General features: G+C 42.4%; 1 protein-coding gene across 2 annotated transcripts; it reads left to right on the top strand.

Moving 5' to 3' along the window:
* The first annotated feature begins 696 nt into the window (after window positions 1-696).
* Window positions 697-13,260, top strand: ptena (phosphatase and tensin homolog A). Of its 2 annotated transcripts, XM_028007280.1 has the most exons (10): window positions 697-1,465; window positions 6,232-6,316; window positions 6,415-6,459; window positions 6,560-6,603; window positions 6,745-6,983; window positions 7,910-8,051; window positions 9,967-10,035; window positions 10,697-10,863; window positions 12,383-12,658; window positions 12,751-13,260. In XM_028007280.1, exons 1-10 carry the CDS (start codon window positions 1,387-1,389, stop codon window positions 12,934-12,936), a joined length of 1,332 nt encoding a protein of 443 aa, XP_027863081.1. In that variant the 5' UTR covers window positions 697-1,386; the 3' UTR covers window positions 12,937-13,260. The 2 variants fall into 2 exon arrangements, with proteins under 2 accessions (XP_027863081.1, XP_027863082.1); XM_028007281.1 differs by lacking the exon at window positions 9,967-10,035 and having other exon boundaries at window positions 700-1,465.
* The last annotated feature ends 324 nt before the right edge of the window (window positions 13,261-13,584 follow it).

Genomic DNA, 13,584 nt, shown 5'->3' with positions numbered 1-13,584 from the left:
AGGTGATATATTTTCTTATACATATGTGTGTGTGTACTCATTACGTTATAGTCACCTCTAGTGGTAACAGTTGGATCAGCACCGGTTCCAGGTGTCTGATGAGATCATTACCAAGACGATGGGGCAGATACTTGCATGGGAGAGGTATAAGGGTTTTTAAATGTTTTTTATGAAACAAGATTTCAGATCAGTCCGTGCTAACATTTTTTTTAAAAAATATGTGTGTAGTAGTAATACTATATTGCTGTAAAAGTTTAATTTGACCAGTCAACTGCATTTTAGATATTTCATAAAGCACGTGTGAAATTTCATTTCCTGGCATAATTAACTTGAAAAACGTAAACAGTTTTACAGTGTGCAAACACAATGGATGTCTTTTTGACTGACCAGTTACAATGACATATTTCTATAGTGTAAAATGACAGTTAAAACCGCAAGAAGTGACATTATGTTGGAAACTTCCCTAATTACACTCACACGTGACCATTTTGACAGAAGGGAGCGATTAGGACACGCTTTTATCCTTCCGCCAGACGCACAACGAAATAACTCTTTGACAGTATTTTTGTTCTGCAGCTGTAAGCAGTTAGTCAACAGAGACTGGTAATATTATTTAAATCAACACTCGGTGATCTTAGGCGGACTGAGTTGTAATTATGCGTTGGGACTATATCGCGGCGGCGGCAGAATACATGTTGTAAAATCCTAGCCTGCTCTAGCTTCTTTTTTTCCTTCGGTTGGAGGCCATGATGGGAGCCTGAGAGTTCAGCTGGAGCGAGAAAAGAAGATGATTCCCCGGGACGAAACTGTCAAATCAGTACGGGCGGATTTCTGATCGTTGTATAGTCCATATACATCTGAGGTGGAGCCTGTCACTTTTTAAATTTTTTTTCTCAAATGTGTTCTTGGCAATCAGTCGATGACAATGTTGAATCGTTAGGAGGTTTTTGGATCGAAAAAGGAGGTAGCATTAGCCGCGCTAGCTGGCTACGTCTCAGTGACTGGATACTGGTTTTGAGAGCCGGTGAGTTCTCTAACCTCGTCGCCTGGAACGCGTCGGGAATCTTACGAGTTTCACCCGAGGATAGCTGCATGTATTTTATCCGGGAGCGTTTGTACGACGAATCGCAGGATTGGGAAAGTCGGGCCTGCGCCGAGGAGCGGAGCAAGGCCCGTCTTTATGGTCCAGAGGAAGCCTTTCTAATCCCACCGACAGCCACTGCTCCGTGCGAGGACCTGCAAAATTCGGCAGCCAGCGACCAGGAGGACCGACTGCGACGTTAGAGACCAGACGCAGAATACTAAATAAACCTGTTTTAACCCCCCCCCCCCCCCCCCTCACCCCCTTCTGCACCCCCCATATAGACTCTCTTATCACCTGCTACAATGGCTGCGATTATAAAAGAAATGGTCAGTCGGAACAAAAGGAGATACCAGGAGGACGGTTTTGACTTGGACTTAACGTGTATCCTTCCATGTTCTCCACGGTGTTCCTTTGCATGGCTGTGTAGCGGGGCTTTGTTGTATTTATTTGCAGAAACGGGGCCAGAAACGTCAGCAGAGGAACGTGAGGTTGGTGAGCTTCCTTGCTACCCTCGTTAGCTGTCGGCTAGTTGCTTTGCTGTCAGCCAGCATGTTTGAAAGATGCTGGATCTGTCAAAGCAGCAACGCAGAAATGTCACAAGAATATTTAACTAGGAAATCGCCCCCCCCCCCCCCCCCCCTCTTTTTTTTTTTTTTTACCAAGACTGTTGTGCATGTGTTGTAATCCGTACAGGGCTTATTATTATTATATTATTTTATTATTATTATTATTATTTGGAACACCAGTTTGCCCAGCAGTGAGCTGATTTTTAAGGTTGTCAGATTGTTATTACTATTATTATTGGTGTTTAATCGTTTTATTAACTTATCGTTGGACGCTCAAGGCAGTTGGTATGAGTTGCAGAATGCATACATCTTTTGAATTACTCGTTCTTCTGGTTTATTATGGCGGGGTTGCTCTAAATGAGTAGTTAGTCTGTCTGAAAGAGTTCAAAAATCACGATCCATTCCTTAAAAAAAAAACCCCCACAAAATATCACATGCATATTTTCACATGGTCATTTAAGGAGTCATGACTTAAATGACAATTTATTGTAGTTGGCCTGATTCCCTGTTGCTGTTATTATGGCCCTCCTGCTTATTTGGTTGGTGATTAAACTAGATTAACAGCTGATCAGGTACAGTGTTGCCAATTAGATTCATAATTTAATGTCTGACATTGCAGAGAGCAGGCTATTATTAAACTGTAGGATTGGGCTACTTGTGAGCTGATGATGGCATGTCTAGCAGCTAAACACATCTGTTTTTTGTTTTTAAACAGATTTAAGTTTATTATAATTATAATTGCAAAGACCCCTCTAAGGGACAAGGGTGTAAGAAAATGGATGGATGAAGATGTAGGTCAATTTTATTGTTTTGATCCTCTTGAGAGAGGGAGAGGGTTTTGTTTGTTTGGTTTTTTTTAATCTGATGCTGAAATGCATCCAGAAAAGTGTGTTTGGGCATATTCAGGTTAAAAAAACGAAAGCCTCATGCAGCCAACAGGGCTGCAAGAGATGAAAAATTAACAAGCCCCAGTTTTTAAGGACATACTGTGCTGTTGAAGTCATCATTGTGTCGTTAGCTCAAACACCGGACCGATGCAAGCTTTTATTAGAGATGCACTGATCAGGGTTTCCACGGTTGATGAGTTTTGTGAGGTCTCACCTGCCAATTGTATTTATTTATTTATTTCCCTCCCATAAGGACCATTAAACTGTGCAGTAGGTTCTTTGGGCGAGTTAATAGGTTTGAATCTAACGGTAAGTTAAGGAATTATAAGATGATCCCCCATGTATCCTTCAAAGCCTTCATCTGATTTAACTTTGACTCAAAAAAAGTGCATCAAAAGTCATGCTCTTGTGATGCCAAGTTCTCAGTTTAGATGCGTTTAATAGACGGAAAAGAAATAAAAATCTCATCTCTTTCTCAGTATTTGACCTGCCTTTCACAGGGGGGGAAATTGGGCAAATCTTGAGTATATTTCCAGTTTTATGTGTGAGGGGAAATTAGATTTCTTTGTACCTTGATTCGGCTGCGTGGCGCCGTATTTGGAAAGTGGCCGTGCCGTCGGCCATGTGATGTCTGTGTTGCCATACGTTGCTGCATCGGGTCAGATGTTTTATCACCTGGTTTCATAATGTGGTAAATCTAATGTTGTGTCTTTCAGGGTTGGCAGGACGCTGCGGTGTGGCTCTCTGCGCCCTGATGCAGGTGTTAAAATGAGGGGGCGGGACCCCCGCTGCTCAGAAAGGGACATCTATCTTTTGCTTGAGGTCTACCCCCCCTTTTGTTTAGATGTGGGCACTTTCAAGTTGCTTCGTTTTATCATTTCTGGCATGGCGTCTAAAAACAATACGGGCTCTCTCTGTAGTTATGTAATGCAGTATCACAGTTCTGGGAATTGCCCTTAAAATAGAGTTGCCGGTGATCTTGTATCAGCGTTGCTGTCTGAGTGCTCTCTCCCTCTTTCTCCCTCTATCTCTCTCTCTCTCACATCCTCTCAACCCACCACCTCTCCTTTTTTTTGCTTTTTTTTTTTTGCTACTCCCACTCCAACTCTTCCTCCTTGTGCTTTGCCCCCTTTCCTGTCCTCCCCACCTCCTCCCTCTTAGCTTCCAACTCTCCCTTCACCCACCCTTCCTCGACTTCTTTGCTGGAAGTTGTGGATTTGGTGTATGCATGGAGCTCAGGCAAGGCTCAGGCAAGAATTTGAATCTTTTAAAGAAAAGGCGTGCCTAAAGCAGCAGATTGTTTTATTTTTTTATTGGAGCTTACATTGGGGTCCTGTGTATGCATTTCTTCCCAGCTGCAGAAACCAAGCCCCCCCACCCCATCCCTTGGACTGAGGCTCTCCTGGGAACTCTGGATTTTTTTTTTTCTTCCTTTCTCGCATTGAAGGCTTTAGTAGCCCATTAACTGGGTTAAAGAGAAAAGAAGCAGAATTCAGATTTTAATTAGGTCTTTGTGACATTAATGTACAATAGTATGGCATATCAACAGATAGATGTCTTTGTTGCGCTTTATGGAAATGGATTTGAAGTATGCCAACATGACAAGCAGAGGTGGTTCTAACAGGAATGATGCCCTGGTTAGCAAGCCCCCCTTGCACCCTTCTCCCCTCCTCACCACTCAGCTTATTAAAATGCAAGTAATTATCAGACTATTATTTTTTTTAATTTTGTTTTTAGCAGAAAATTGGAAACTTAGTCTCCCAGTACTCAGCAAGAAGCAAGGGAAATTTACTCCAGTGCAAATGCGTATAAGTAGTAGCAATCTTGCTCAGGACAAAATAGATGAAGTATATTCCATTTTCTAATTTGTGGACACCCTACCCTATCTGCCGCCCTGGGCAACCGCCCATATCTAAAACTGCCTCTGATCATAAGCAGGCATGGGCTGGTTATCGGTTGCAAATTTTCAAGGTTTTGAAAGAGGGCCGTTTCAAAACTGCTCAAATTTTGTCACATCATTCCAGAGCTGAGTGAGATGAAAGAAGAAGTAGTGACCAGAGTTTAGTCTGGCTGCGCACTGCCGATCAGCTGACTGAAATGTGGCTGCTCTACTTTATTTCCTCGCTCACAGCAAGGGTAAATTTGTCTGGATGTATTTCTGGAAACCAAAAGCAGACAGTCACGGGGTGGAAACTACCCACCGCCATTAAGGTAACGCTGTTTTGAAACCTCTGTCAAGCTGCAGTCAACATGTGTGTTAAGCCGCTGACTGCGGGGTGGCTACCCTGGCAGATAGCCTGACACATATTAGCTTGTATTAGCTGCAGGTGTTGTTACTCTGCAGGAAGCAGAATGACAAAAAGCTCTGATGGTATCCACAATGAGCAGTTTTATTTGGAGTGGCTGGTCTTTGCTCAAGTTTATGTATCAGAATTAAAGTAATATACGGTCATATTTTTTGCAGCCGTAGGGGAAAGAGTTGGTTTTTCCAGCCTTTTTAAACGACGATTACTTTTCTATTTTGGTATTTTTAACAAGTACTGTGAAGATGTGGCATTTTTACACAACTTTATAAGAATCTTATACGACTCCATGTTTACTTCCAACAGATTTTTTCCTCGTTCCTCATCCACGGTTAGCTCAGTATAGCTGCTACTGGAAATATTAAAATTACTATGGTTTGTTCCAGATGGAGGAATTTGAATCTTTTGTTCGTCTTACAGTTGACTGTGAGTTCCCGTTCTGGACTCCGGCTCGCTGCAGGTCTGCTGATTGAACAATGAACTATGTGTACGTGCTGAGCGTACCATGGAAAGGGTTGTCCTTGTGTTTTTGCATGTGCAGGTACTTGTCTATGTGCAGCTTATTGTGTAAAAACCATCAGGTGTGTGTATAATTTGTCTGACCGGCTTGTAAACCAAAGATCAAAATTTGAATTATTTTTTTCCTTTTTGTTTTGACACCTTCGCTCGGAGAGAGTAAGAAATGGCGCTCTTTTAAGTTAGTGGTTATAGTGTGAAATCATGCGTCTTATGGCGACGAGCAGATTTCAGTTGCAGGCAGGCGTAATAGTCGAGGTTTGAAAACAGAAATACAAAACTGAGTCTTTTTTTTTTTTTTTTGCCACTGCAACATGATGACGTTTTGCTCCATGCTGACATCCACAAGTCGCTGTGCTGCGACCTTCCATTTGTTACACAAATTATGTTTCTTCTTCTTCTCTCCATCTACCTGCGTGACATCACAGGGCTCTCACAGATATTCAAACGAGTCCGGCCCCGGCTCTGAACTGATAAGCCGCGCGTTTGAACTCGTCCCGATATAACTTTTGCGCTCTAAAAATAAATGTCGGGTCAAGGAGCGGAGACTCTGGCTGCACCCAGATGTATGGGCCTGGCTGGGGCAGGAGCGCTGCTACCCCCGTCCTCTCCGCCTCTCGCTGTCAAGGCCATCTGCCGCGAGGTGCAAATATACCCCCGTGCGCACCGACCAAGGCCCTTTTCCTCCGCGTTCCCATCCTGCCGTAACGGCAGCGACGACCTCAAGTCGACATTGGCTGGAACTTTTAATAAGGTCCTCCGCTCCGCTCGTCTTCCTGTTCAGAAATCGTCTAAGAATCTCGTGGTGGTGTGTTCTGTTCTGTGTGTGTTTTGTTTTTTAGTTGTTTTTTTTTTCCTTAACCCGTGCTGAACAGATATCTACCCAAACATTATTGCTATGGGCTTTCCAGCAGAGCGACTCGAAGGCGTGTACAGAAACAATATAGATGACGTAGTACGGTGAGTGATGCTTTGCACCGTCTTTCGTGAGATTTGTTTGGTAAATTAATAGCATTTTAAGATAATTGAGTTTTATTTTCTGTTTACCCTCTCGACAGGTTTTTGGATTCAAAGCATAAAAACCATTACAAAATCTACAACCTGTAAGTGTTCCCCGTACTGTTTGTCTCTCATGGAGTTTATGTTTACTTAGAAACTTCCTCCGCGTGCCGGCTAACTGCAGTTTGCTTCTTCCCATTTCAGCTGCGCAGAAAGACACTACGACGCTGCAAAATTTAATTGTAGAGGTAGGCTGCTTTACCTCCTCGCCGTCGGACTGAAAAGCTTTAAAAAAAAAAAAAGAGGTAAAAAAAAAAAATGCTCATCGCTCTCCGCTTCTGTTTTCCACACTCTCCTTCCCGACGCTGCGTGGGCCCATCGCGCATCAGTGGCCCAGTATCCTTTCGAAGATCATAACCCCCCTCAGCTGGAGCTAATTAAGCCATTTTGCGAAGACTTGGACCAATGGCTCAGCGAGGACGACAATCACGTGGCGGCCATCCACTGCAAGGCCGGCAAGGGCCGCACCGGGGTCATGATCTGCGCCTATCTGCTCCACCGCGGCAAGTTCACCGAGGCCCAGGATGCTCTCGACTTCTACGGGGAAGTGAGGACACGGGACAGGAAGGTGAGGGCTGAGGAGAAGAGGGAGAGTGTGTGTGTGCGTGTGTGTGGACGACTAGAGATGGATTGCTCAGCCTGGCAAATGTGGGATTTGATTTGCTTTTAATGTACTTTGTACCTTGTTCAATTATCTAAATCTGACTCCCTTCATGATTTCATTCCCTTTTTCCCAATGTTTTCCCATCCTGTCTTTTTATTTTGTCCTTCTTCATATCTTATCTTTCCTTCCTTACTTGTATACTTCTTTCCCTATTCTTCCTTTCTTTCTCCTTTGTCTTTCTGTTGACTGCAGTCCTTTCTCGTTTATTTTCTTCCTTGTTCCTCTTTGTCCTTCCATCTTAGCTTCTTTCCTTTTGTTGTGCCTTTATGCCCTTTCCTCTGCTCATCCTGTCTTCCTTGTCTCCTTCTTTCCTTCCTCCATTGTGTCCATTTTTCCGTCCTTGTGTTCAACCTCCTTTCCTTGTCTCCTTTTTTTCTGCCCTCCCATGTCTTTCCTTGTTCCCTCCCGTTATCTATCCTTCTTTCCTAGTTTTGTCCCTTCTACACTTCCCTTGCTCTACTTTGTCTTCCCTCTGATTCTTCTTTCTACTTTAAAATGAATATGAAGGACTGAGAACTCTGGGAAGTTGAGTTTGGAGAAGCATCATATTTTTACAAGAGAAAGTTTGCAGGAACTCTGTCATAATCTGAGTCGTGTGTAGCTGCGAATTCGACACTCGCTGCCTGTCTAAAATTAAACATTTGTGTAGATTTCAGCATAAATCCTGATGAGAAACAAATCAAATTTTAAGTCTTTTTAGTCTGTCTTAGAATGTCACCATTAAATGTTGCATGTTTTCCAAAGCATACTTGGAATCTTAAAAGGCGACGCTTGAACATGTCATCGGCGTCTAACTCCACATTTTCCCCGACGTGACGGGTGTCTTGCAGGGGGTGACGATCCCGAGCCAGCGCCGATACGTGTACTACTACAACTACCTGTTAAAGAACCAGCTGGAGTACAAGCCAGTGGCACTGCTGTTCCACAAGATGGTCTTCGAGACTCTCCCCATGTTCAGCGGGGGCACCTGCAGTGAGTCAAGTCCATGTTTGAATTCAGCTCCAAACTAGGGTGTAGGCATGCATGCTGCTGTTCCAGACTGGAGAGAGAGTGACTCAGACTCAGGGCTCACCCACACTGCGGCGTAGCGCCTTGGAGGACAGCAGCTCCTCCTCGGTCGTCCGGTGTGCCGGTGCTTTAGAAATGACCTGCGGCTCAAATCGGTCGCCTTGTTTTTGGACTTCTGGCAGAAAAGTGCAACTGAATGTTTATTCGCCTCTTTGTTCTGCCGTTCAAAGCAACATCAACACTTTGCCTAGAATCTGTAGATTCAGAGCTTTTCCTCAGCAAAACAATGTGGAAGTGTCGAGGAGTTTTCTCGGGCTGTACGGAGACTATAGTAACACAGCGCTGCTCCTCCCACACCTGTTGCTGCTTACTGCCGTTCAACTTACTCAAAGACTGCCACATTTTTACATTGTTTTCTTTCTTGCTTGAAAGACAAAAGCTTTCTGGAAAAACATTTAGCAAAAAAAAAAAGACTCAACAAAATGCATTGGCATGGAAACTAAAGCTTGCTTTAAAACTGCAGTAAAAATATTAACTACACATTTTCTAAATTATGTAAAACAAAAGTTAGAAGAATGCAAATATAATATTGATATGATGGTAATAAATATTGTTAATACTTTTTATTTAAAAATCTGTCCTAATAATTTTGCTGCAGTATAAATAATTGTTGCTTTTTTTTCTTTTAATTCATTTGCACTAATTAATTAAAGTGTTTTTTTTAATTTTATTTATTTTAAATAATATAAAAATGTTCTCGTAGCAGCCAATGCCTACCTGTGTTCTTGTCTTTTGGCTTTCTATGCTCGGTCGTAGGAGGAATTAGAGCATCCGCTGTTTAATCACAGCACTAGGGGAAGTAAACGCCGCCGCTCACAAATAAACGAAGCTTTCACCTGAGCGAGATCAGCCAGGCTTTACTCCAGTAAAGTCGACCAGGAAGTAGCTCAAAATTGGAAGAGGAATAAAAAACGTTTTTGTCTGCAATTTAGTTTTGCATACAATAGCCGACCACACGGCTCTTAATAACTTAGTTATCAGTTTGTGGCAGTTGTATGTATTGACACATCATTGCGTGTTTGCTCTTAGCCCAGAGCGATATGCCCGTTGTAAAACGACGTGTCTACGCCAACGTTTACACTCGTAGTCGCCTGATTCAGCCACCAAGTCAAACGCCTCCTAACGCTTCCTATTTATTTAGTTGTGTGTGGTTTTTTTTGTGCTGTTTAGTGACACTCCATGCTCTTGAGGATGTTTATAGAAACAATGAAATAATTCAGCCCATGTGCTCAAAAGTGTGTGTGAGTCACTCGATGCTGAGCTGCTCTTGTATCTAAATTTGTCAGTTTTCAAGCTGCTGGTCAGAATAAAGCTGCTCTTCCTCCTTCATGTTTGTGGCTTTCTTGCCTTAACGCTGGAACCTGCTCTTCGGCCCTGACTTCATTAATCCTTCTCTTTCCTGCTTTATTCTCCTTTTACTTTAAAACGGAAGCCCTATTCTGAGAAATCTCCTAAAACGTGCAGGAGTTTATTTTCCTCCGCCTAGCGAACAAAGTTTTGATAATGTTGTTTTAGATAGCTCACCGAAGACGCATTTAATGATTTATTTATTTTTTTATAGTTGTTTTATTGCAATTATACGAAGTTCCCCCTTTTGTTGCTTCCCCTTTTGTGTATCTCACCCCAATTGACGTCTTTTCAGAACTGTAAGACACACACATTCCTGTGAAGCTGCACACTTGTATGTTTAGGAAAAGTTACCCTGATGCAAACATGTGAATATTTGTGTGGAGCTCTTGTATTTATGCCTGCTGTGCTGTGAAGCCCCTGACCAGCCAGCCAGGCCCTGCTTGTGATAATTTCCTTCTTTCTCTCTAAGGGGACAGTACCGTTAAAAACAGGAGCGAGCCGACCCCTCAGGGCTTCAAGAAAGGGAATTGGCATTGGGGTAAATGAGCCTTTCATCCATTATTATTATTTCACTCATTTGCTTTTATACGGCCCCAGAGACGCACCAGGCCGGAGCAGTCTCAGGTAGACATGTTGTCTACCAGGGATAGAATAGAGCTTCAAGAGACACGTGAAAAGTAAAGAAAACTAAAATAAAAAAAAAATCATCTCCAGCACCACCCCACCCACCCTGACAGGAACCGGAGAGGGTCAGAATTGGTCAAAGTGCAAAGTGTTGCGCTCGTCTAAAACTAAACCGTCAGAATAGGGTTCCATGTCTCTTATTCTGGTTCTTTTTATATATATACATACATATATATATATATATATATATATAACATTTGTGGTCTGTTCTACCTTTTCTCCTCTAGTTTTTTATTTATTTATTTATTTTAACATTAAACTGTCACTTTTGGGACTCACGTGGTGGGGGGGAGGTGGTGGTGTGCTGTGTCTTTTGTCCAGCTTGTGTAATAACATGGTAATGTCCTGTCCTGCTGTCCCGATTCACTCCCTGCTTCTCTTCCCCTCCCTCATCTCTCACATCATAACCTCTTGTTGCTTTGTCTCAATTTATCTATATTTTTTTTCTTTCTAATTTTTCCATCATATATCTCGCCCCCCTCAACCCTCTGGCAACATCACCGCTCTTTCCGCAGATCCGCAGTTTGTCGTATACCAACTCAAAGTGAAGATTCACACTTCGAACCCGGCTCACACCAGAAGGGAGGACAAGCACATGATATTCGAATTCCCCCAGCCGCTGCCCGTCTGTGGCGACATCAAAGTGGAGTTCTTCCACAAACAAAATAAGATGATGAAGAAGGTTAGTTTGCTGGGTTTTTCGTTTGTTTTTTTTATGTTTTGTACTTACACAAAGCTTGGTAAATGATCAGATGTAGGTCTTCACCAACTCTCTCCTCTTGGCTTTCTGTAAAACCTTTGGATTTATTGACAATAAGAAACATAAAGAGAGAATTCATTAAAAGCCAACATTTGTGGCCAATTTCCAGCTATTAAGCTTTAACCGATTGCTCTTTTAGTAATACACCGTTCAAAATATTGATTTGTAGCCTTCCTATTGTGAGCCTCAACAGTTGTTACGGTAACATATTAAATGGTGTGTGAGTGCTGGAAAACAGCTCTCCCTTTTAAAGGGATTTGACATTTTATTCTGTCTTTAGGATCCTTAATTATCATTTAATGTGGTCGGTAAGAGAGCAACAAGAATATTAGAACACCATATGTCAAAGTGAACTGTCTTTTAAAGCGCTGTCTAGTTGAAGTTTCATTTTTAAGTGAGACGGGAAGATATTTTTGAGTTTTCAGGATGTATGACAGGCAGCTAGTAACTAATAATCAGATTAGCTGATTATTACCTACACTTTAGTGTCGATTAACCTTCCACTACAGTTTTGCAACCTTACAGCAACTGCCTGAAATTTAGCTGCTAACGATGCTAAACTTGCCCTTTGCTTCAGAGCTTCCTCTTAGCCTTCGCTGAAGGTCTATTTCATTATTTTGTAGGGATGGAGCAATATGAATATTTGTCCCAATACTGATATCCAATTTTAAAATTACTCTATTGCCTGATAACTTGTTTATATTATTCATTTTTGATAGATAAAACACCCCATAATTCTTTGAAGCATCACTGTCACATGGCTGAACAAATATAACACCTGAAGCACAAACTGCATGGATGTAAACTCGCTAATATCGGCCCGTATCAGTCTAATACTGATACGGTGTTAAAAAAATAATTAATATTGGCCGATAAAGATGTTGATACTGACGTATTGTGCATCTCTAGTATTTAGGGAACCTGGACAGCAGTTGTGTACCTCCTAGTTTTGGCATTTAAATAAAAATTGGAGATGGCGTTATATAGACAGGTCAGACTTGGTCTGAATTAGTCTGTGCTCGTTTTTATTGTGCAGTTTGATTTGTGAAACTTTCACCAGAGGTATACATATCATTAACTCCTGATTTTCAAATCTGCCACATTCTGTGGTAAAGATGAGAAGGAGTAAGACTTTCTGTAACAGGTTCAGACCGCCTGGTATCTGCTGACGTTTTTTCCTGGTTAGTTGTCAAATTAGTTTTCCCCAGTTTGTATGAGTTGTTACAATCAAAACTGCTAATCTTGGCTCCGAATAACAACTTGAATACTAGAGAACCGGTGGTGGTTACATAGACTGTGTTCACTGGTCAGTTTTTAGCTTTCCGACCAACCAGAGAAGCCAAAAACCTTCTAATTCCAGTCTATGACCACTTTCTCCCTAAATCTGTCCAAGATCCTTTCGGCTCACCTATTTCTTCTTGCCGGCTTTCTCTTCCGTCAGGACAAAATGTTCCACTTCTGGGTGAACACATTCTTCATTCCTGGACCAGACGAGAGCGGGGAAAAGATGGAGAACGGGGCGGTGAACAACGTGGAGAGCCAGCAAGGAGCGCCGGGCCAGGGCCAGGTCCAGGTCCAGGCCCAGCCGCAGGTCGCTGAGACCAGGGACGGCTGCAGGGAAGGCGACAGGGACAACCTCATCCTGACGCTCACAAAGAACGATTTAGACAAGGCTAACAAAGACAAGGCCAACCGCTACTTCTCGCCAAACTTCAAGGTAAGCGGGAACGGGAGCCGTTTTGTGTTTGTCGCATGCCAAGTCCGCCGGAGAAGTGAACCCGTTTAACCGGAGCTGTTCTCGATTTCTAGGTGAAGTTGTATTTTACGAAAACCGTGGAGGAGCCTTCAAACTCCGAGGCTAGCACTTCGACGTCCGTCACCCCAGACGTTAGCGACAATGAGCCAGACCATTATCGATACTCTGACACCACTGACTCTGATCCGGAAAATGAACCTTTTGATGAAGAGCAACACACGCAAATCACAAAAGTGTGAACTCTTTTAAAGCAGGAAAAGAAGAAATTATACACCTGAATTAAAAAAAAAAAAAAGGAGAAAACTTGAATATAAACTCAAAAGAAGAACCTTTGTCCCTTTCCCTTCCCCAGACGGCAATAGAATATAATGTCGAATGCCAATTTTAGGGAAAAAAAAAAAAAAGATAAATATCCTGACCAATATATTGTTTCTGTTTGTATTATTTTCTTTTTTTCTTTTTTTTTTTTTTCTTTTTGGCACGGCAATGTACCATGTGCGAGGTATTGACACTGTTGCCCCATGGGAAAAGGTGCTGTAGCTATAAAGATGTGTTTATATATATATACATATATATATGTATATACATGCATATATAAACAAACTTTTTTTGTGTCAAAGACAATGGAAAGAGTACCACAATCAGGAGACGGGAGTTAAAGTGTGGGAGAAGTTGGAATGAAATACTAGAACTAGAACTATGCTGCTCCTTCTCCTGTCTAAACCAAGGCCAGTGCTGCAGTCACTTTGTTTCACTCCCTCTCTCTTCTTCTCCCTCCCTCCCTTCCTGCCTTTTTTCCCCTCCCTCCTCTCATCTTTTGCTCTTCCCTCCTATCCTCCTTCCTTATATTCCTTTACTGTGAATGCTTCTTGTGCTCTTTGCAGGCT

The sequence above is a fragment of the Xiphophorus couchianus genome, chromosome 22 (genome assembly GCF_001444195.1).
Source record: "Xiphophorus couchianus chromosome 22, X_couchianus-1.0, whole genome shotgun sequence".
NCBI lineage: Eukaryota > Metazoa > Chordata > Actinopteri > Cyprinodontiformes > Poeciliidae > Xiphophorus > Xiphophorus couchianus.
Note: the sequence above shows the minus strand (reverse complement) of the source record. Positions and strands in the feature narration are given on the sequence as shown.